Below are 22,978 nucleotides of genomic sequence, written 5' to 3' on the forward strand. Positions count from 1 at the left end.
ACTTACAAGTCCCGGTTGTCTAGACATTCCAACAGAGCTCTCACAAGATGTTCATATTTCCTAAAAGACGAAACACACAAAATGTGTTAATGACATCAGTGTCAGTAAATGTTATGTTTACAGAGGTAAAAGAGTTCATGCATCTCTCCTAAAAATCTTTTTGCAGCAGTCAGACTAATGTTGACTTAATATTGATCTTACACTTTTAAGGGCGATTTCCTGGACAGGGATTATACTAGTCCTAGACTAAAATAAATGTAAGGGCTGTCCAAACTGAAAAAAACTTGCACTGACATATCTTAAAATATATCAGTGCCCTTTGTTTTGCTTCAAAATGCACACAAGTAATGTTTTTAGTAAGGCATGTTTGTTAAAACTAGTTATATTTCCTAATTAAACTAAGGCCTAGTCCTGGTTTAAGATACCGGTAATCCCTGTCTGGAAAACCACCCCTTAGTGTGTTTGTATCTATTACTCACCGCTCTGCCTCCTGGTTTTTGGCCTGTTGAAGTGCCAGGCCCTGCTTCAGCTCCTGGTCTGTAGGGGTGCCCATGTGTGGAGTGGGTTGGCTTGAGTTTGTGATGCATTGGCCCAGAAACACTGCGCTCTCAGGTACCTGAAAACTCAACCAGAAAAATGCAAGAGGATAAGGGTGTAAGAATGAGTGCTTGGATTGTTACCATACACACTGCATACAATTCACTGAAAAAACTGAAAGACATTACAGGCACTACCTTCACACCTAAAATGTATAAATAGGGTAAATGTCTCACGGTGAAATCGATGCCGATGGTCTCATATTGGCGGTGGACCTTATCCGCAAGGTCATCGAAAAGCCTGACGATGGATGGTTTCTCCAGGGACATAGCTGAGCTGAGGCCAGAGCGAACTATGGCCGGCCACGTCTGAGCAATGCAGTCCCAGTCATGTAGGTTAGCAAGGCACACTCCACCATGGTTCCCAAGCAAGCAGTACAGTGCCCCCTACAGGTAAATACAACTCAAAATAAATAAGCAAGTACTGCATGTGCAGACAATGACAAGTAAAAAAGGTGGACGTGACGTGTACCTTGAACTGTTGCTGGGTGACATCGGTCCGTGTTGGCTTCAGCAGCTCGAGGACAAGTGGAGTAATGTCTCTGCAGCAGAAGTTATATGTGCCTAGTGCTGAAAACAACACGTTCTGGGCCTTGCTGCGGACCTGAGGGGCAAAAAAACTTTTTAAAATACTTTAGATAAGGTGGATGCTTTAAACACGGTAGGATGGCCAATGTGGATTCAAACCTGGCTGTAGGTGCTGGTGGAGAGACGCAGAAGGTCCCTTAGCAGGTCTTGATGAACGGTTTTGTATTCACAACCTTCTACCAACAACTTGCGCATCTACAAGTGAAGAACAAAAAAACATATATAGCACTTTAAAAAATGTATTTGAGCCAAAATTACTTTAAAAAAAAGCAGTGTTAGCTTATACCTCATGCTGAAGAAGAACCCTGTCGATTAGAAGCGCTCGAATGTGCTGTTTTTTTCCATGAAGCTGAAAAGAAAAAAAGTACCCTTTCAAATACTGAATGCCACAGTGGCTTTAGATTTCCCAGACTCAGCTTCTTACCCTGTTCTCCATGGACTTCTTCACCAGGGTAAAACTCTTCCAACGGGAGTCAAACTCGTGTTTGTGGGAACCTTTGAAATGCATTAGGTCGCTGATGATCTAAAGGAAAAGAGAACAAATGGCAGTCATGATCCAGAACATAGTCAACACCTTAAAGGGCACCTATTACGCAAAATCCATGTTTGGCTATAAACCCGTATTGGCAGTGTGTAAACACAACAACCCTATAATGAAAAAAATACTGATACTTTTTTTTAATCCCCATTAAACCAAAGCAGTCTTATTAGACATGCTGTTTCGATTCTCTTGTTAATGTGACGTCACAACGCTAAAGCTTCGCACACAGCCACTGACTGACTGGTTAATTTACTGGTCAATAAATTGTTTATCTCCTGCAAACACACACCTTGATAATGGCAAAAAGTGATTTGGTGTCATCCTCGGAGTGTTCCAGAATGTAATCTACAGAAAAAGTAGCTGTTGGTAAGTGTTTCAAGAATTATGGCTAATGTAGTTTTTACCCGCTTTAGGAGCAAAAGGTTATAAATAAAAAGCACTCACGAAGCAACTGTCTCATTACTTTGCAGATAGCTTCCCGGTAATTCTCTCTGGACATGTCTGTGACATAAACAGCAGTATTACAGAGACCAATTTTATAACCTCTATAACTATAAAATATGATAAATCGCTCTTACAGCACATTCATAACAGCGGTATTAAACACAACATGTTTCATTTGTGGCTTACCATAGTCAACACCAATGTACAGCTTTGTTTCCTCCAGACTAATCATGCTGGGTACACTACAAAAATAGAGAATCAAAAGCAGAGAATAAACAAAAACAATATTTTCTATAATGTATATTTGTTATCTATGTGGGTTTTAGGACTTACAGGCCAGTGACTGGTGGTCCGTTTAAAGGGGGGAGCATGCTGCCAGCTCCCAGCAAACAGTGCTGGACTATATTCAGACTCTGAAGAACATCATCCCTGCAGGAAGTAAATGTAAGTGAAATGTTTTTTTAATTTAGTAGTTACACCATTTATCAATTAGAATCAATACTATCCCAAACTGTACTTCAGTATTTAAGAAAAGACCATGAAATAAAAAAAATGTCAAAAAGAAAAACTATTTTCCAATATAAAAAGTAAAAAAGAAACAAAAAATACAAAAAAAGGTTAAAAAATAAAAAATTCCAAATTGTAACTATTTTCCAATATAAAAATGTAAAAAAGAAAAAAAATACAAAAAAGGTTAAAAAGAAAAAATTCTAAATTTTGACTATTTTCCAATATAAACATGTAAAAAAGAAAAAAAAATACAAAAAAAAGTCAAAAAGAAAAAAAAATCAAAATTGTAACTATTTTCTAATATAAAAATGTAAAAAAAAAAAATTCAAAATTGTAACTATTTTCCAATATAAAAATGTAAAAAATACAAAAAAGGTGTAAAAAATACAAAAAAGTCAAAAAGAAAAATTCTAAATTTTGACTATTTTCCAATATAAACATGTAAAAAAGAAAAAAATACAAAAAGTCAAAAAGAAAAAAAATCAAAATTGTAACTATTTTACAATATAAAAAATGTAAAAAAAGAAAAAAAATACAAAAAAAGTTAAAAAGATAAAATTCAAAATTGTAACTATTTTCCAATATAAAAATGTAAAAAATACAAAAAAGTCAAAAAGAAAAATTCTAAATTTTGACTATTTTCCAATATAAACATGTAAAAATTTGTAAAAAAAATATGTTTTTGTCAAAAAATTACTTATTTTCTTAGGTCATTTTGCTCATCAAGAAAATGCATCTTCATTTAAGAATTTTTAGATATTTGTACAGAAATTTTTTTTTTTGCAGTGTAAAATGTTTTAAGAATCCAAGACTCTCACCCCTATATCCTATTGAAGCCACTGCCCATGTGCTTGACCACTAACCTGCTCATGTTTTGCTCTCCTTGTGCATATCTCTGCAGGCGCTGGAGCTCTGGCTGTAACAGCAAGTCCAGGATGTAGAAGACAAATGCTGTCTCCTCCACGCTCGGCACATGCCACTTAATCTCTAGGTTCCACAGGTCTCCTGGGCGACCCCAGTCCTGTGGAGAGGGCAGAAGCCAGATCAACAAAGTTCCGTCATCAATTATTTCTTACATACTGTAGTATCTATATTCATTGATAGTACCTTAATAGGCAGGTGCTCTTGCAGAGGCCTGCTAAACCCGCCAGGCACACTGCAGTAATCTGTGGGGTAAGTGAGCACTGTGGAGCGCAGAATGTGGTGGAGCAGATTACAGGCCAGCGTGTAGCCCTGCTTACAGCGCAGCCGCAGGGTTAGCTGCAGAATCTGCACCAGCTGCGTACGGTACGGCAGGAGCTTTTCTCCATCCACACGAGTAACCTAAAGATCAACGAGAGGGGTTGATGATGTAAGACATGCCCACCATTCATTTTGGAGTGTTAAACAACCAACTTGTGCATTATTCATTTATTTTGTAAAGTTAAAATACTACTCAACAAAAACTACCACATATGTAATATTAATAATCAACACCACAATCAAGCTTTATCATGGATAATTCGTGATTACCTCATCCAAAAAGTAAACAAGCTGACTATAAAGGCATTGCAGGTTTTTGCATGCCTAAATATATCATGTTTTTTTAACAGAGCTTCAGTATCTTTTATGTGGAGTATGACAAAAAAGCAATTATGGTGTTCAGACCTCAGACAGCAGCTGAAGGTTCCAGAGCAGTTCTTTGTCCAGTTCTTCCTCATTTGAAACATCCTCATCTGAAACGGACACAATCTCACTGTGAGAATGCAGACAGGTTAATGTGTTCAAGATGACACAAACATCAGGTCATTTATTTTCATGTACGTACTGGCAGTAAGGTGAGTAATGGAGTTGCAGCAGTGTGGTACAAACAGCCTGAGAGACTCAGCAGGGTGACACTGAAGGAAACAAGAGCAGAGTTGAGTAAATGCGGCCACACATTTGTGTGTGTGCGTGTGTGTGTGTGTGTGATGGGCAATGATTACCTTAGCAGCGGCTCTGCACATGTCGGCCACCATTCTGCCTGCAACACGTGTCTCAAAGATGTTGGTGGTGGCAAAGTTGAAGACTTTCTCAAGAGCAACCTATGGACAGAACCAGAGCAAAGAACAACTGTTAAAAGAGTGTTTACTTGTGTATGAATCAGTGTTGCACCAGCATGATTAAAATTAAATATGGGTGCCACAAACTACTACGTTGAGCATAAAAAGATGGCACGAGCTGCGGTAGTGTGCACGTCACAAACTATGAAAAGTATAAAGTACAGCGAGTTTGTGTGAACGCAAACAGACTCAACTGCATGCTATTTGCAAGGGGAGGCACCTGATATCAGTGATGACCAGCTGGTTCGGGGCAGAATAATGAGGAAAGATATTCTCTCTTGGTCAAGGTTGCAAAGAAGTATCAATCTACACTACCAACACAACATCAGAATGCGTTTTCAGCACGGCTGGAAACATTATAACCCCCAAAAAAGGTTCCTCACTTGAACCGTGTGTTGCTTCATGGATTAAAGTCCTCCAAAAAATATGCAAATATGCAATATTTGGCAAGAAGAGAATTATTTTTTTTTACTTGTTTTAAAAGCATGCATCAGGTTTATTTCAATCCAGAGTGTATTTATGTTATTTTATGCAATAAAAATTACATTTGCACCATTTTTTATGAATGTTAAGACAATGTCAAATGGTGTAACCAGCAATTGTGCCAAAGAATGAGAAATATTAAATATTTTATCCACCTTGATGGCATGTAAGCGTAATCATCAAAAGAATATTATATTTTAAAAATATAATTTTATTTGTTATTTTTTATGTACATTTTAATGCGTTTTTGAAATATTTGTCCTGACATATGCCTCTGTTTTCTAAATAATCTTTAACAAATTATGTAAACATTTATGTAAAAAAATCATATTACACTAAACTAGATGATTATATTTGATTCCACATTTTTTATGAATATATTTATATTTTAATTAAAAAAAATACTAGTTACACCAAATGACACAGATCGGTTACACCACATCAACATTTTTGCAATTATCCCCCAAATATTCTTTTAAAATTAAATAAAACCAGACATTTTAGACTTGGTCCTCAAAAAAGAGAATGTATGCAAGTTATCTGCAAATTTATTTAAAAATTTTAACCCTTTTACATTTAATTTATCCATACGGACACAAAATAATTAACGTCACGTCATTGACCCGCACAAAGGGGTCGATCCCGTGGGTGCGCCGTCTCGAGTACCCATCCAAATAGCCAAGCAAATACTGCATGCTTAAAAAAATTAATGAACCTCTCTGATTGGTGAAACTCATGAGTTTCAATTAGTGCTGCCTCACGATTAGTCGTGACTAATCGTTTGCAGAATTAAAGTTTTTGTTTACATAATATGTGTGTGTGTACGGTGTATAATAATTATGTTTATATAAATACACAAACATACATGTATAATTTTAAGAAAAAATATATTAACATAATAAATATTTATATTTATATATAATATAGATTATATATAAATATAAACATGTATATACACATGCAAATGTTTCTTAATTATAAACATGCGTGCGTGCACGCGCGCGTGTGTGTGTGTGTGTGAATTTATACATAACTATTATACACAGTACACCCACATATATTATGTAAACCAAAACTTTTATTCTGCAAACGATTAGTCGCGACTACTCATAAGCATTTCTAGCTGCAATATCTACAATGCTTAAATAAATAAGATGAATCAAGGGTGCTTCACATTTTGCGTATAAAACCACGCAGAAACGCGACCGTGACGCTGTCCCCCTTCTTTTCTGAAATGGAACCTTACCAAAATACTGCCACCGTCACAGCCCGAAAAGACAGTCATGTAGATAAACCTAATAAGAACATTGTGAGTCTAATCATATGCAACACCTTGAAGATCTCCATGGAACACTGTGTGAGAATGGTGCTGAATGTGGATGAGAGCCCCAGCTCCACCAGACTCTCCAAATGAGTCATCTTTTCAGTCTCAGTCTCCTCGCGCGTCTGCTCCAGCGTGCTGCTGTCAATCAACGCGAAACACCTACAGACGTCCACAAATCCAGATGTTAGTTACAAAAATGCAGGGCTGTATACTATATATCGATCATTCAAGCATGCACATTTGAGGAAAGACACACCTGTCCATAAACTGCAGAACAAAGTCTTCGAACTCTGCAGAGGCTGAACACAACTCTCTCTCCATCTACAACAAATGAATAATCCGTTATAGTTAGACTAAATTAGACTAAACTACAATGATGTGACATCTTTGCAGTGAAGCCTCACCTCTGTCAAGTCATTCTTCTCATGGAGGGCCGACGAACAATCCACCAAAGGCACTAAAGTAGTAAAAGTAGCAATGAACTGGAACGTGATCTAAAAACACAAAAAAATTGGGGTTAATACACAAACTTCAGTAGATCGATAACTTTATTTCTATACAAGTGCAACTGTTTCATAAACCCATCCTTCACATTTTACCCACCATGCATTTGCTGAAGTCATTGGGGTCAACACCGGGCAAGGCTCTCATAAGCAGGGGCAAGACGTGTGCCGGCCCTTCAGGATAATGCCGGCCACCACTGAGGAGACTGCGGGCCATGCCAATCATGCAGCTGAGGGTGGCGGTGAGCTGGTGTGGCTCCGTCAGGGTCTCCATAGCTGGATAGGTCCTGCAGGGGGCAGCACATTCAAACATTACACCCAGAAGCTTTACGTGGGATTTTAAGACTGCTTACAAAGCCTATTTACAAAGATTGGATTTGTAAACCCCCGGCAATAGATAAAAGGCCACAATATGTGCTACAATAAAGCTGTGAGAATATTAACAAAACATTTTATATAATATACATCTGATTAAATGTTACAGAATATCAAATAAAACCCAGGAGCCTCATTATTAAATGCACTAACAATCAAATTTATGTAATGTAGAATAAATATGTAAAAAAACGAAGAGATTCGTGACTTCATGATTTTAAGATTTATAAAGCAGGATACATTATTGGTGAGAACAGACAATTTAAAAATAAGTCTGGGTATCATGAAAAAACCCAAAACAACTTAAACACTCACTTCTCCAGCACAGGAGGGATGACCAGCTCCGGTCTCATAAGGGCGAGATTCTGAAGGGCCTGGGCTGCATCCATGCTGCCTGTCTTGCTAAACATGGCCATTAGCACTGGCTGCTTCATGCTCTCTACAAAATCGGTCACATCCTGGTCAGTGAGCCTGTGGCTGGGGGGAACAGGACTGATCCAGCAAGGTTTCTTATAGCGTTCCCGGTGTAGCCGCCGAACCACACTGGCAGGCAGACGCTGTAGAAGCTTCATCAACTTCATCTGGAGAAGAAAATATGAGATAGGCAGAAGGAATAAACAGATATGACAGACACTCACATCTTGAACAGGGTCAAAAATCATTGGATTTTAAAAAACAGAATTTATTTAGACTACCAGTCAGAACTTGGGCATAGATATTAAAGGTGACATTGAATGATTGAATGGGGTATTTGTGTGATGTGACATGTAGACAACAACATTTTGGTTGTGTTTGTAAGCTTTCTAAAAACCTCTCTCAGAAAGCTATATTAGGGATTTTAAACGTGTTTTTGCACCTATTTGGCATCCCTTCATGCTTAATGGCAACCTCATTATGAAATGCAAACACTTAACACTGATTGGCTTGCCTTTGCTGGCACTCAAAGAATGTAAACTTTGCCGTCTTCAGAACACCAACAGACCAAAATTTTACAGATAGAATAGCACACCTCACCATTTTGCCTTGAATTTCGCAAACACTGCAGCAATTTACTTCCCGTTGAAGACGAGAGGCCAGATGTATGCAAATTATTTTGAAGGGGAAGAAACTGAATGAGAGTGTGGGGGGATGAGATGCATTTTACGTAATATGTATCCGTTGTTCAGATTGGGCTATTTTCTGGCGGACATTTTTAAAAAGGAATTTCTATGAAACTGAGATGTTTAGAATGTCTAGCACTTTTCATATGTTCGTGAATGCGGGTAGACTACCGTTATTCAACTAAGACAGGGGTCACCAAACTTTTTTCTCTGGGGGCCACATTATCGTTCCTGACTGTGATGGGGGGCCGGGTCAGCTATTAAGAATTGTATGACCCAGACCAATTGTATGACCACCAGCAGTAGAGATTACTGGCCTGGCACAGCTAAAGTCCCCATCAGTAAACAGCTTTCCATGGGTAGCTAGTAGTTGAGCTACCTTATAGCAGCCTGGTTTACCAGAGTACGCCTTTCATCCTCCGAATCCTTTCTTCTCTTGCTTCCCCTCGCTAGCTAGCATACTGTTTGTGGCTGGTTTCATGATGACGACACAGATTATATTCATTGAAAACTGCCACACTTTCTTTAAATTTAATACAAACTGCACGCTCCTTACACTGAACAGAAAAATAATCGTTGGTCAGCTGTTCTTTGAAAACTCTCTTATCAACTTTTCGTTTAATGCTAGCTATTTTGCCGTCCTAAACACTTCCAGTTCTGTGACAGTTATCTGCACATGCGTTGTCTGTCACCGCTTGATCACGAGCATATAGTTAATTTTATAACTAAATATCATTTTTCATCTTAAAAAAAATCATGTTATAAAATACTTTCCAAAAAAACAATTACAAAAATAAAATTGCCTCATAGGGCCGGTTCAAGTAGTGGGGGGCAGAGGGGCTGGGGGGCCGGTCAAAGGGGGGGTGGCGGGCCTGATTCGGCCCACGGGCCTTAGTTTGGTGACCCATGAACTAAGACAAGGTAAAAACGTTATTTTTTTTTCATTTTCTGTCACCTTTCAAATAAAAAATTGTCTTTATTCTTAACCTAAATAAAATAAAATATTAGTTTATTTGTTCTAGTTAGATAACTATCATTTGTGCAACATAATAGTATTGTATGACTTTACTATTATTCTAAACTGATGAAAAAAAAAGGAATCAGGGGGTATGACCATAACAAAAAACAGGGGTTGTGTATGTAGATATATGCAGATGAATATGGAAAATTTTCAAATAACTAATAAGACAAAAACTCTTTAACTGGCACATTCATTACACAAAAGTATCTGTTGTGCACTGCTTCAGGGTTGCTTTTTACAAAAAGCAATGGCTGGTTCGTTTGCTAAAAGCTGTGCTGTATCTTACCAGCCATCGGCCGTTGTTGGAGGGGTGGTAAAAGGATGCTATACTGCTGAAGAGCCCATTAAGTTGTTTCTGGGCCTGGTTCTGTGAGCCACCCTGATAAAGATGATAAAATGCATTATTGCAAGTTATCTGTAAATAAAGGCACGATTTTGTTTTATAGAACGAGTGACCCATGATACTTACCAGCATGGCTGAAACCCAAAGGACAACGTGACCAATATCGTAAGAGTTGGTCACGTACCTGGGAACTATCATTTGGCTGGTGCCAACAGGCAGATTAAAGCTACGAAGTATTCTGGTGAAGATCTAAGTGAAAACAACAACAATGTATACTGTAAGAACACACTGATAACATACATGAAGTCATTTAGATATTTGGCATTAGCAGAACAGTACCTTGGGAATGTATGGATCCCAGTTTATATAACCAATGTTGTCATTAGCAAGACGAGCAAAAAGATTGACAAGATTCTGTAAAGAAAACAACAGTTAACAAATGGCTCAGGGTATAATAGTCAAAAAGATTTTTTGAAGTGGTCATAAAAGTGCTTTTTACACATATGTGGGGTCACAGACATAGCTTCACAAAAACATGAAAAGTACTTACACCCTCCCAAGCAGGCAAGTTCTGGACTGAGACCCACAGATCTATGAGTTCATCAAACCATAACCTAAAACATGTATGAAACCTTTCATAAGACAGGGTCATACTGGCACTCCAATATCCATATTTGCATAATCAAACTTAAAAAGATGAGTCAATTTGATTACAGATCAACACTCTTGTTATTCAATACTGGTCTTACTTGAAGCCTTTGTGGTGCTGTTCTGGGGGCATGATGGTGGGCAGGAAAAGCTCAAAGTAGCTAATGGCCTTCTGCATAGTGACATCAAATGGGCACAATAACGGCCGCCACTCATCCAGCATCTCCTGTGTGGCAGTCTTAGGGAAATAACTACACAAATGCACAAAAATACATTATGAAAAACATCAGTAATTACATGCCATTTACTCATAGCGGTGGCTTGTTTTGTTATACGACAATATGCAAAACAGTATCTTGGGAGGAATATGAACACTCATCAGTGTGGTGTGTTAAAAGAGCTGTAATCGGCTCAAGAGTGAAAGCCGCGGGCTTGTCTAACAACGGCCTGATTACATGATTTTTTCAAAAGCACAGTGGAAATCTGATTAACACCAAGTGCAATTCTTTTGTCAAAAGGGTCAAACATTTATAGGCCTTAACTGATGGCACAATGGTGCGTGAAGGGAGGTAACAGAGGATTGAGGAAACACTTACGGCCTGCAGCTCTTTACTAGTGTCTTTAACACGTTCTCCACTGAGCTAGAGAGAGAGAGGAAAGAGTCACATGAATGGATAAAAAATACATTTCACAGTTTAACAAAAGCTAGGCTGAAGGCCGGATGCGATTAGACCACGTGCAAAGCAGAAACCCAACTATAGTGTGTTTTGTGAAAGTTTAAACGAAGGATTCCCAACACCAGACTTGGCATGGGTGTAACATGCCAGGTTATCAGGTTGCCCTAGTGTGCTTTTTATAACACTGGGCACAAAAACATTAAATACAGGACAGGTCACATTGAAGTTGTTTTCACATCAAATTTGTGAGACATATTGGCTGTGTATTGATGATATTAAAAATGCCTCAATGTCATACTTACTATAAGTAAATAATTATGGTTACACTTTACAATAATGGTGCATTTGTAAACATTAGCAATTGCATTAACTAACATGAAGTTTTGTTCATTGTCAGTTCAACAGCATTTATTAAACTTAGTTCATGTTAATTTCTGCATTTACTTATACATTTAAATCAAAAGTTGTTACTGTTAACATTAGTTATTGCAACATGAAAAAAACATGAACATTTTTATTGCCATTAAATAACATTAAAATAGTAGTTTACCCCCAAAATGGAAATGTATTGATTATTTACTCACCCACATTTCATCCAACAATAACAGTGACACGTGAAACACATGGCAACCAATTTCATGCCGCCATATTCACGTTATAGCCATCATTAAAAGTCAAAATATGAGTTATTATATATGGATAACTTTACATGATAGATGGATGCACTTTTGGAACTTCAAAACATTGACCACCTGTCAATGCCATTATGAAGCAAGGAAGAGCCAGAATATTATTTAATACAACTCTGATTACATTCGACTGAAAAAAGAAAGACATAAACATCTTGGATGACATGGGGTGAGTAAATAATCTGTAAATTTTCATTTTGGGGTGAACAACTCCTTTAGTAAAATCAAAAACGCTGAGAAACTATATTGCTCATTGTTAGTTTACATTAGCTAATGCCTTTACTAATGTTAAAGGGGTCATATGATGCGATCTCATGTTTTCCTTTGTGTTTGATAGGGGTGCACCAATAAATGCCGATATACACTAATAATACATGGACGATAACTATTCTTAATAATATTCACAGCTATTTCATGTACCTCGGCATTTGATCAGTAAGTCCTTATCGATCTGAAATAATTGTTAGTTTGACTTGTTTATAACATCCATTTGAAAAAGCAACACTCGTCAAACATAATCATTATACATATTCTTTATTATCATGAAAATACCTGAAAAGATTTGAAAAATAGCAATATAAATATATCCTTAAGCCATTTCCTGGAGCTGCATGTCATAGCTGCGTGTGCATAGTTACTCGTCTGCAGCGCATATTAAGTTTCTGCACAAGAGCGCCCTCTGGCTTTTGGATGTAGCAGCATTTCACCGTAATTCATTGAGATGCATAGCCAGCATCATCGGCCTATATATCGGTGCACCCCTAGTCTTTGAAGTATTAAAAACTATTTGTGCAAATAGACGGTTTCATCGTACACACATGCGGTGACGCTATTACGCGTCTGATCGTAACTTAACTTCCAGTCTCTGTTCGTTTAATGGTCTGACTAGTTGCTAAATAAAACTCTGGAACAAACACCTCGTCGAAAATAACAACAGTTTTGGTTTCCTAAAGACGGCGATCATGGATTAACACTATTTGATGGAAGGTTAATCCGTCGTTAAGATTGCATACATTTAGTACCACATTTCACACAGTTACATTAGCTTAGTGTAGTTTTTGATACGTTTTAACTACGAGTTGAACTAAGGTAATCAACTTGTTGTTTATTTAGCTTATCAAAAATAAACCCCTTTAAAAGGACTTTGTTGTTATTGAGTCTTTGCGGAGTTTACCAAAAGTTACGTGTGATCCACGAAAGCCGCTTGTTTATGTTGTTACTGCTGAAACAGTCTATGGAAGTTAACAAAGATTAAATCTCAAACCCAAAGAGATATTCTTTCTAAAAGTAAAGGCTCACCCACACCTTCCTAAAATGCCTCTATTCAAACATGGCCCAACATAAAGTATCTACATCTCTATATGGTAAGATTTGCATAACACCACCCAAATGTATATGCAAACAAAGGCGGCATAACTTTTATTCTTGCTTGTTTCCACCGCTGTCATGTCGTGGAGATGATGTGCTTTGGTGGCTGATATTCTAAATGGTAAGGCCCTTAACATTTCCATCACAAAGTATTTGGCCACAGTGCACTGTATAGCTGGCCAATCAGAGCACACCACTCTTTTTAGAAAGATGAGTTTTGTTAAAACCGGCACGTTTCAGAAACGTGGGGCATAGAGGAGCAACAATAATGTGCGGTATAAATTTTTTACATAATGCATTTTTAACCTTATACCGCGTAAACACTTTGCATTACACCAAATACACAAAATAATGTTATTTTTAGCAACTTCATATGACACATTTAACAAATACAACCTTATTGTAAAGTATTGCCACAATTATACATACATTGTAATTCTATACAATGTATAAAGATTTCATTTGTTTACTTTTTGTGGACCAATAAACAGTGTCTCTTATATTGCTACAGTAAAAGTAATAAATCATATATTAAAAACCTAAAAACCCACACATTAAAATTACTAAACAGCAAATTCACCTCCTAATATTCATCTGTGCATTCTAGACACAGCAGCTGTTGATCTTTCACTCGGCGCTACAGAAAATAAACTCCACCTTCCCTCTCAATTGCAGGCAAGATTAAAATAGCAAGATAAAAATAGTCTCATTCCTGGAGGAGGTGTATCTCATAGTGGGTAACATATTGGTTACCTTTAAAAAAATTTTTTTTTCATAGTCAATAGGTGATATTGTTTGCAAGGCGAAAACAATTAACTTTAAAGTTAAACAGGGCTGACTGACACCCCTGAGCCACCAGGAATTGCACTGGACAAATCAAAAGTTGTGATGCATGTTTCTAGATTCCAAAAACAAGTATTGCACATACAGACGCATGTGTAAGCTGTGGTGCCATTTGTAATGTAGATAGTTGGTTTGCCTTTAATTTCGGACGCATGCAATTAAACATAAGCGGCTGCCCTTAAAAAGTACAGTACAACATGTAAAACACGGGCTGTGCTTACCGCTTGCGCACAAAATTAAGCATTTTTTGTTTAGTTGAGGCTTCTGCTCGATAACTGAATGTGAGAAAAGGAAAGATGTGTAAGCCAGTGCTAAACATACCAACATCATTAATGTCACAGTTGTAATCGACCAATAAAAACACTGTAGATGCTAAGCTTAATGAATATGGTTGTGTTACAAGCAGGGCCTAAACTTAAAACTCACCAAAAGCCAAATGTACCAATAAAAATCGGCATTGGTAAGTATATGAAATTGACAAATCGCCAGTTGGCTGGTGACATGTTTTTTTAAATTCTAGGCATAGCGCGCCGCTTATGTGTGTTGTCGACTTCATGCAGCGCTGCACAGACCAATCAGTAATTATAACATTATGGTATAGGGAGCACGTCATAATTAAGTCACTCTGCACAGCGCCGCGAGAAGTCAGACTCCACCAAAACTGTTAACTTGATGCGCAAACAATACAACTCCTTAGTGCTCAACGTTTCAATAACAATAAATTAGAAACTGGCTTGAATGTGAATACAGAAATGTGAGGAGAATGAGGTAAAAAGGAAATGAGTGTAAAAAAGACTGACTGAAAGCATATCAAGCTAGCTAGCATAAATTTACAATAAACAATTTCTTTTTTAATGATAGCTGATAAGTAATAGTTAATCATTGTTTGTTGAAGCTAGGGTTTTTGGCATCAACTAATGTTTGATGTTGAAAATGTTTAGGTTAATGCTAATTGTAAACTGTAAAAGTAGTATTTTTGTCAGTTCAGGTTAGCTGATGTTTACATGAAGGCAGTGTAGTAGGGGAAGTGTCCTTACATCCTGATAGCAATCAATATGTTAAGTTGTCCAATGTATTTTTATAAATATATGTTGTCTGTGAAATGCATAGGACCAAAAAATGTTCAACCAAGCATTGCATTCGGACCTTATACAATGACTAAACGAATGCAATTTGCACAGGAAGCACAAAGGACATTTTTTGAAACGGCAACAACATTTTCATTCAGGATCAGCAAGAGCTGATGTAGACAGCTGCAAGAGGCAAAGGTCTGAAAGGGTCAAAGGGGTTGCAGTTTTTTATATGATTCTATTTCGATGGATTTATAGAAATGCATTATGTTTATGTACCTTTTGTTTACGATATTCATATAACTTACAAGCAAATTTCTACATCTACACAATCAAAACTTGATGCATCTAAATCCGATTTTAAAATCTTTATTTATGTTTGCTTGTTTTAGTAGTGTTATTAACTCAGTACTTGCAAAGTTTTTTCACTTGTGAATGAGACATGACGAAGCGGTCTGTTCATGCATTTTGGAGAAGCTTTGGATGGTGATTTGAATGAAGGGTGGGATTGTGATTTCAATGCTGGCAGACTAAAGTTAACATTTTTCAAAATCACCCACTCCATCTTTAAATATGTTTAGTTAGTGTAGATTAGTGGTGTGATGGATCATAAAACTCACAGTTCGTATTACAATAACGGTTTTTGAGACACAAATCGGATCATTTTTCGGATCAGCAAAAAAAAGTGGTGGGAAAAATCTAATAACAAATAAAGAAATTACAAACATTTATAAAAAAGAAGAAAGTTGCGCATTAAGTAAGATCTAAAATTAGCATTAGGTACAGAAATCCAATATGAATAATTACACTGTCTTTATTGTATGAATTAAATACAATTATTATTATTTTTTAGAGCTACAGGAGTGATTTTCCCTTTGTATTGTGTTGTTTGATCAACATTAATGACACAGACTTAAGTAGGTTAATACTGTCTCTTAAAGGCGGAGTCCACGATGTTTGAAAAACGGTTTGGAAAAGGAGACGGGCCGACTACCAAAACACACTTATAGCCAATCAAATCAAATCAAATGCCGGGTTGCGTATGTGTGGGGCGGGTCTATCAACAGAAGGTCCAGATTCTATTGGGGTAGGGGCGTGTTTGTTTAGGCGATTTCAAATATCAACACTGGCTTTCAAACATCATGGACTCCGCCTTTAAAGACCAAATAAACAGACTGGTTTTTGACTCTAATTCATACATAAACTTAAGACATAAACAAATGTATTTATTAGAAAAAGAATACTGTGAAGATAATTTTGTTTGTATGTGTCCTGTGAAGAACAGACACATTTTATGTCCGCTAGCTTTTTGAAACGCGTCTCTCCATGTGTGAACTTTTGAGTGCACTTAAACGTACACACACAGACGGAGGGCGAATTCCAACGGTGCAGCATAAACAGTCGCCCCACAGAAAGCGTTATGTTGTTTTTCATTGCTCTTTTCGCCAAATGTATGTTAATGGACTACAGTATGAGAAACAGTAGCGCAACTCTATAGTCTACACATCAAGAGTTCTGATCTTTGAAGGGAATAGTGATCACGTCTGACTGAAGCTTGACCGGGCACATTCAACCGCATGTGCATCTGTGCATACACAAAAACGCTTACATAAGCCGATTCACAGATCAGCTGCAGTCCGTCACAGCACTAGTGTAGATGTAGTTTGAAAAAATTGTTTCATGGCCAGTAAAAAATATTTATGGCCAGTAAATTTTCTCAAGTCACCGGCCATGTGAAAGTGTGGCAAAAAGTTAGTTTTAGGCCCTGGTTACAAGACAGCGGCATTTATTAAAAACGGCAAAAGAAAACGTCAAAGGAAAATCAAAAAAAGACAAACCGCTAAACCTCAGGCAATATATTAATGTGCTTGATTTCCAAGAACCGAATACGGCACAAGCTTTTTTCCATGACTTTACCTTACACACTACACTGACCTACTTTAAATAGACACACGTGGCTCTAAGACACAGATACAAACACTTTATTTCACTGTTCACTGAGCAGGCCTGCACAGAATCTGGGAGCTTATTCCATACATACTATGGGGGCAGATCTTACAGAAAGGATTAATTGTAACAATTAAAACATTTAAAGGCGGAGTCCACGATGTTTGAAAAACGGTTTGGAAAAGGAGACGGGCCGACTACCAAAACACACTTATAGCCAATCAAATCAAATCAAATGCCGGGTTGCGTATGTGTGGGGCGGGTCTATCAACAGAAGGTCCAGATTCTATTGGGGTAGGGGCGTGTTTGTTTAGGCGATTTCAAATATCAACACTGGCTTTCAAACATCATGGACTCCGCCTTTAACAAAAAGCTACATAATATATTCAGCAAACGTGTCCAAAACATTTTTTGGTCAAATGTCTTGCAAAATATATATCATACATGATATAAAAGTACTGTTGGTCCACCCTTATCTTCCTTTTGCTATTTTGAAACAAAAACAAAATAGGCAAACTTTTTAATAAACAAACATTTAAAGTGGAGTGGAATTCTGTGATAAATAAGTGTGAGGACCGATTTTGGTCACAAGGTATCCAGTCTTAACATAAAATACTGTTTTAAGGACATTTAGACGATTAGCCACAGCTCACAGCAGATGAAAGTGAGTCAGATGATGACAGATAGGCAGAAAAATGAGAAAGAGACCTACTTTGGGAACCAGTTAAGACCAAGATGCTCGGTTTTGGAGTACAGGATACTCTCATAGAGATCGTACAAAGGCCTCCAAGGCAACTCCAAGTCATCCTGGGAAAGCAGTTCTTTCTTCCTGTATGAAAGAACGCAGCGTTAAGAAACACCAATTAAATTACATCATTAGTTATTTTAACTATAACACTTCTATGATGTTGGCAGTGATGAGGTGTTTGGTTGGGACGGATCTGCATACTTCAGTAAGCTGACGAGAAGTCGTGCAAAGCTTTGCATCATGCTGATCTCCAGCTTGGGGATGGTGACCAGCTCGTACAGAAGCTTGATGAAGAACACATGGTCCTCCTTATTGAACTTTCTCCCATATAGACGGAGGTACCTGTGAGGGATCAAAACCGTGTCATAGCGGTGAGATACGGATAACAGATGATAGTGGGTGAGTAAGACCTGTCAGTGGGTGTGCTGTTACTCCTTTTTTTTTTTTACGATTATGACCATTTCATTTATCAATAAACACTGTGTCAATACACAAAGCAATATAAACTATCACATAATAGACACGTGAAAGTAGACATCCACCACCCAAAATCGCAGTTATAACATTGACATTAAAAGAAAACTGTCTTGTAAGAAAGGTTGGTTTTGTTTTGTTTGGATGGGGGCACAAATGGGTGGCTGATCTTATCGCTAAACAAGCAAACATGAAGGCCACCTTGTGATCATGTAATAACACAGAGCTATGAGTCTGACAAACGCTGAGTCAGGCTAACGTGGCTCCTGAAAGTGGATTATGTAAGAGAGACTTTTAACACATTTAACTACATGTTAACAGACCTCATTCATTTCCATTTTTGGCCTGAGGATGGGGTTAGGTGCCAAAGTAAACATCTTGCCCATTTAAGCAGAGTTGCTGTCAAGTACTTTGTATAACACAAACCGCTTTAACAGACAATAGTAAAAGTCAGTGCAGCAGCCATACAAACAACAATAATAATGCACTTCATACTGTATCATAACGCACGTGCAATGCAACATGACTAATAAAACTACTAAAACTAAACATGTAACGTTAAAGTTAAGCAGCTGTTTGCGTGTTAATGAGCCTAGATAAACTTCACTGTCTAACACTTTGAAATGTCAACAATGAACCAAACTAAATAAAGCAAATCAATAAAGCATAAAGCATTCAATGTAACGTTATAACTTATGCTGTTCAACAATCTTAACACCGTTTTCTCTGACTCAATTGTATTTTTATGAAAATCATAACCACTAGTTGCAGAGATGCATGTGGCTGCAGCTTATCCAACACTGATGTTAGCCTGTTAGCGATTAGCTTAGAAATGAGCTTACAGCAAACCCTCATTTTCGTTTATTTGCTTTCCGAAACTACACTGACAAGCTAGACTGAAGACTGATTTTACGCTAAAAAATAATAAAAGACCATAAGATAGCACCAGAAAATGGCATGGTGATGTTTATATAAGAGCAAGGGCAGCTGAGTGACTCAGGTAGCTTTAGCTATTAGCTGTCGAGTTAGCGGCTAAAAGCTACCGGTGTCGCTAAGCTACGTTGATTGTATTATTCACAACAATAAAAACTGGTTAAAACTATAAAGTAAAACATTTTGGGTTCACAAAATTACTTACGTGGACAGTTTCCTGGTCCAAAACAAAACCCCGGGCCATAATTCTCGAAGCTGGACAGCCCGACCCAAGTTCCCTTTAATCTGGGCCAAAATGTCATTTGATTCGCGGTCTAGTCTCTCTGCGTACGGGAGAAGTTTGTTATAGACGATTTCTTTCTGAGGGACAAAACCTAATATCTCGACCTGGTCCTTTTTCATATTACGATTTCCCAAAATAAATATCCTCTTCTGACTTGTCCGGCTTATTTCCTTCACCACCTCCTGACAAGAAGTTTCCTTGGTAAATCTTTGTTTTATTGACAAGTGCACTGTTCTCGCATAAGTCCCGTTTTTGCAGTGATGGATTCAATTGAGAAAACCTTGTTACTTCGACAAACCTCTGTTTTTCTGAGCTCTGCTGTTAAACACATTAGCTTCAGTCTGTTACATAGAGAAATCTCCCCTCACACTCTTGACACATATTACGAGTCACACGGACTGACACACACACACACACTCACGGATACACAAACACGCATACGCGCCGGTAAACGCAACAATGAGCCGTGAGCGTCGCGCCCCCTGCTGGTGTTTACCTGCATATTCACAACATGGTTCATTCTCAAATCATTTTTATTGTCACATGATGACGCAAGTGAGTGACCGAGAAGTAAGTTTATGATTTACCATATAATACTACTTTAACAGTTAAAGATTAACTTTAAAACTAAATCTATGCACTAGGTTAGGTTACATTTAGTGTTATTGTAAAGAAAGTACAACTGATAGATACAAGATAGATACTTTGTTTTCATATTGGGACCTTGGCTTTGTTTAAACGGTTTATCAGTGGCAATGATACTAACTGGATAACTTATATCTTGCTTCTTACTTTCTGTACTGTCTTAGTGCCACCGCAGATGGGAGGAATGCACTGTTCAGTTTCAATGAGATCTTCTTATCCTTTGGCAGTTTTCATACAAACCAGAATAAACAAGTGTGCTTCCTCATTCAGCATTCTTCCCTCTTTGGAAATGTCATCAGTTTTTTTGACCGAGGGGTACTGTAGGTACAGGTTAAGCAAATTTGTCTGTCCTGATCATGGGTATTGTTAATGAGATCATGGATTAAGCAGACTCTCTTGCCAGGTGGTGAAACATGTGTCTGTGTCAATTATAACAGAGAACAGAACCGATACAAACACACAATACAAAAATGTTTCATATTTTCAAGTCTTTCCAAGCTCTTCCATTTCTTTGGCAACAAGTTAATGAAATGCTTGTTGCTGTCATGATCATGTAAGTAAATAAAGCATAAAAATCATACACCACAGCAGCTATTACTCATGCACAGATGATGTCTAAAATGGAGCTGTGTCCTCTCTTCTGTCTGATAGACAGTAGTTGACTGGGAGACCTGAACTGTCATTACCAATCACTTGATGTGACATTTTTAGCCTTGACTTTGATTGGAACATGTGATTTGTAAATCCCATTTGACCCAGTCAGTTCAAAGTCTGCACTGCTTGTGTCTCACAATCGCCCTCGTGTGGACTACTTTGTTTTATGTAACTTATTTTTAGATTGACCAATTTAACTGTGCTGAAATGAAAACTACAATATTATTATTATTCTTTAGATTTATTTAACCCTTATTTGTTGTTGGGGATGTTTTTATCCACTGGTTTTTTTTTATACTGTAAATTTGGCCACAACTTTCTCTCTGTTTCAGCAAATTGAATGATTTTTGGTGACAAATTTTATATTTACACATATTTAAGGAAAATGCTAGCCTGACGTTGTCATACTCAATTCTAGTCAGAATCTTCCCGTTTTTCAAAATGTGGTGGGCGGGGCTAAGATCGGCTGGCACCCAGGCTAGGAAAATGCTTTAAACATTTTCAAAAACTTAACACTATGTCGTGGGCAAATTTTCTACCTTTTTTTAATGTTAGTGGATGTTTTCATTAAACGGCTGTAAAAAATATATCAGATTAATATTTTCTCCAGTTTTTTTTCTTCAGAAATCTGTTAATCAACCCCAGTACTGATCAAAATACCAAATCTTCACAAAAATTCCATGATTTTAACTCTTTAATTGCCAAGTTCATGAGTGGTGTCACTGATTTGGGGAAAAACACACACACACAAAATGATCACACACGCAGACACGCGCACACAAAATAATATGCTTTTATTATGGACAAAACTCCACATAACTCAATGTACAAGCTAGAAATTAAGCTCTGTTTTTTGCACAGGCCTTCAAAAGGGTTAATAGTGCCATATGGTGATCAACAGTAAAAATTTCAAATTTGACTTCTTAGCAAAAGGAAAAAACACCAACTTTTAAAAATGCATGATAATAAGGTGTTATGGCTCTGCAATAAAAAAAAAGTTGTTTTAATGGAAGTCAATGGGGCAAAAACCACCACTAACAATAAATGAGGGGAAAAAACACTGATGCTACACAACAACTGAAAATGCATCAAAGCCAAATTTGAACAAAAAATATGAATCTGATACATTTTTACAGCTGTTTAAATTAGTGGATGAAAACTAACAACACAAAAGGGTATTGAATTTGAACAATGCACAAGGGTTAAAAATTTATGGTTGTGACATTTGCAATCAAAACTTCTGATATAATTTCTCAGAGAATGCATTTATCCCCATTATATTGAACCATCTGTTTATATTTTCATAAACCTGTAATATTAGAGTCCAGACATCAGAAAAATATCAGTCTACTCTATACTAATGTTTTCAATTTTAGATGATGGAAACATGCATGCGTTACGGATGTGACCAAAAAAGAAAATTTTTGGGAGACAACAACATACTTTGTAGGAATTCTGTGAATTAAAATGCACAAACCAGAAGTAATAATACTCAAATATATACAGTATATATAATTCTGTAATTGACACTTTCCTAACTATAAAACATAATAAAAAATGCTTTAAAAACTTTAATAAAGACCTATGTTTTTAATACCCACTTGCATGTGTATTTAAACCATATGAGATATTTTTTATTTTTCATAATTCAATTCAATTTTATTTATATAGTGCTTTTCACAATTGTTTAATTCTTTCAAATCAGCTTTACATTAATAGATGCAGGGGAAAACACAGAAAAAAAATCGACGGACAACATAAGCAGCAAAATACAGCGGCTAAGATTAAACCATACTAGCAAGCGTAGTAATAACGTAACGTATAAATAAGGCTGCTAAGTTAAGCCAATGTCAGCTGACTCCCCATAATGGTTATCATAAGGTTGACATTGTCAGGGAATTTTCCTCATGTAAATTTAATTCAAGGCTCTATATAAATGTGCAACAAGTTCCTTAATGCAGTGGTTTTCAAACTGGGGGGCCGCGAGATGGTGCCAGGGGGGCCCCAGTTTTATGTCATTTTATGAAATACATTAATTTATCATGAATTCTGTGTAATTAAACCTAAAAAATTAAGGCTACTAACCAAAA

General features: G+C 37.1%; 1 protein-coding gene across 4 annotated transcripts in view; it reads right to left on the reverse strand.

Moving 5' to 3' along the window:
* The window catches only part of psme4b (proteasome activator subunit 4b), a 29,252-nt gene extending 9,248 nt beyond the window's left edge, over positions 1-20,004 (reverse strand). The window contains exons 1-31 of one of the 4 annotated variants that reach the window (XM_065242306.2): positions 19,512-20,003; positions 18,101-18,241; positions 17,864-17,980; positions 14,356-14,409; positions 11,154-11,198; positions 10,659-10,808; positions 10,460-10,523; positions 10,249-10,323; positions 10,036-10,158; positions 9,853-9,945; positions 7,761-8,026; positions 7,171-7,357; positions 6,972-7,061; positions 6,824-6,888; positions 6,576-6,726; positions 4,644-4,742; positions 4,487-4,556; positions 4,327-4,394; positions 3,787-4,002; positions 3,543-3,700; positions 2,503-2,598; positions 2,356-2,411; positions 2,170-2,226; positions 2,015-2,070; positions 1,609-1,707; positions 1,471-1,533; positions 1,284-1,379; positions 1,069-1,200; positions 774-983; positions 480-616; positions 7-60 (exon numbers count right to left, since the gene is read on the reverse strand). In XM_065242306.2, coding sequence (XP_065098378.1) covers positions 7-60; positions 480-616; positions 774-983; positions 1,069-1,200; positions 1,284-1,379; positions 1,471-1,533; positions 1,609-1,707; positions 2,015-2,070; positions 2,170-2,226; positions 2,356-2,411; positions 2,503-2,598; positions 3,543-3,700; positions 3,787-4,002; positions 4,327-4,394; positions 4,487-4,556; positions 4,644-4,742; positions 6,576-6,726; positions 6,824-6,888; positions 6,972-7,061; positions 7,171-7,357; positions 7,761-8,026; positions 9,853-9,945; positions 10,036-10,158; positions 10,249-10,323; positions 10,460-10,523; positions 10,659-10,808; positions 11,154-11,198; positions 14,356-14,409; positions 17,864-17,980; positions 18,101-18,241; positions 19,512-19,708 — 3,485 coding nt within the window. In that variant the 5' untranslated portion in view covers positions 19,709-20,003. Of the gene's footprint in view, positions 1-6; positions 61-479; positions 617-773; positions 984-1,068; positions 1,201-1,283; positions 1,380-1,470; positions 1,534-1,608; positions 1,708-2,014; positions 2,071-2,169; positions 2,227-2,355; positions 2,412-2,502; positions 2,599-3,542; positions 3,701-3,786; positions 4,003-4,326; positions 4,395-4,486; positions 4,557-4,643; positions 4,743-6,575; positions 6,727-6,823; positions 6,889-6,971; positions 7,062-7,170; positions 7,358-7,760; positions 8,027-9,852; positions 10,159-10,248; positions 10,324-10,459; positions 10,524-10,658; positions 10,809-11,153; positions 11,199-14,355; positions 14,410-17,863; positions 17,981-18,100; positions 18,242-19,511 lie in introns of all 4 variants that reach the window. The other 3 variants (XM_065242303.2, XM_065242307.2, XM_065242305.2) reach the window with 3 other exon arrangements.
* Positions 20,005-22,978: the final 2,974 nt, after the last annotated feature.

This window comes from Paramisgurnus dabryanus, chromosome 1, assembly GCF_030506205.2.
Source record: "Paramisgurnus dabryanus chromosome 1, PD_genome_1.1, whole genome shotgun sequence".
Classification (NCBI taxonomy): domain Eukaryota; kingdom Metazoa; phylum Chordata; class Actinopteri; order Cypriniformes; family Cobitidae; genus Paramisgurnus; species Paramisgurnus dabryanus.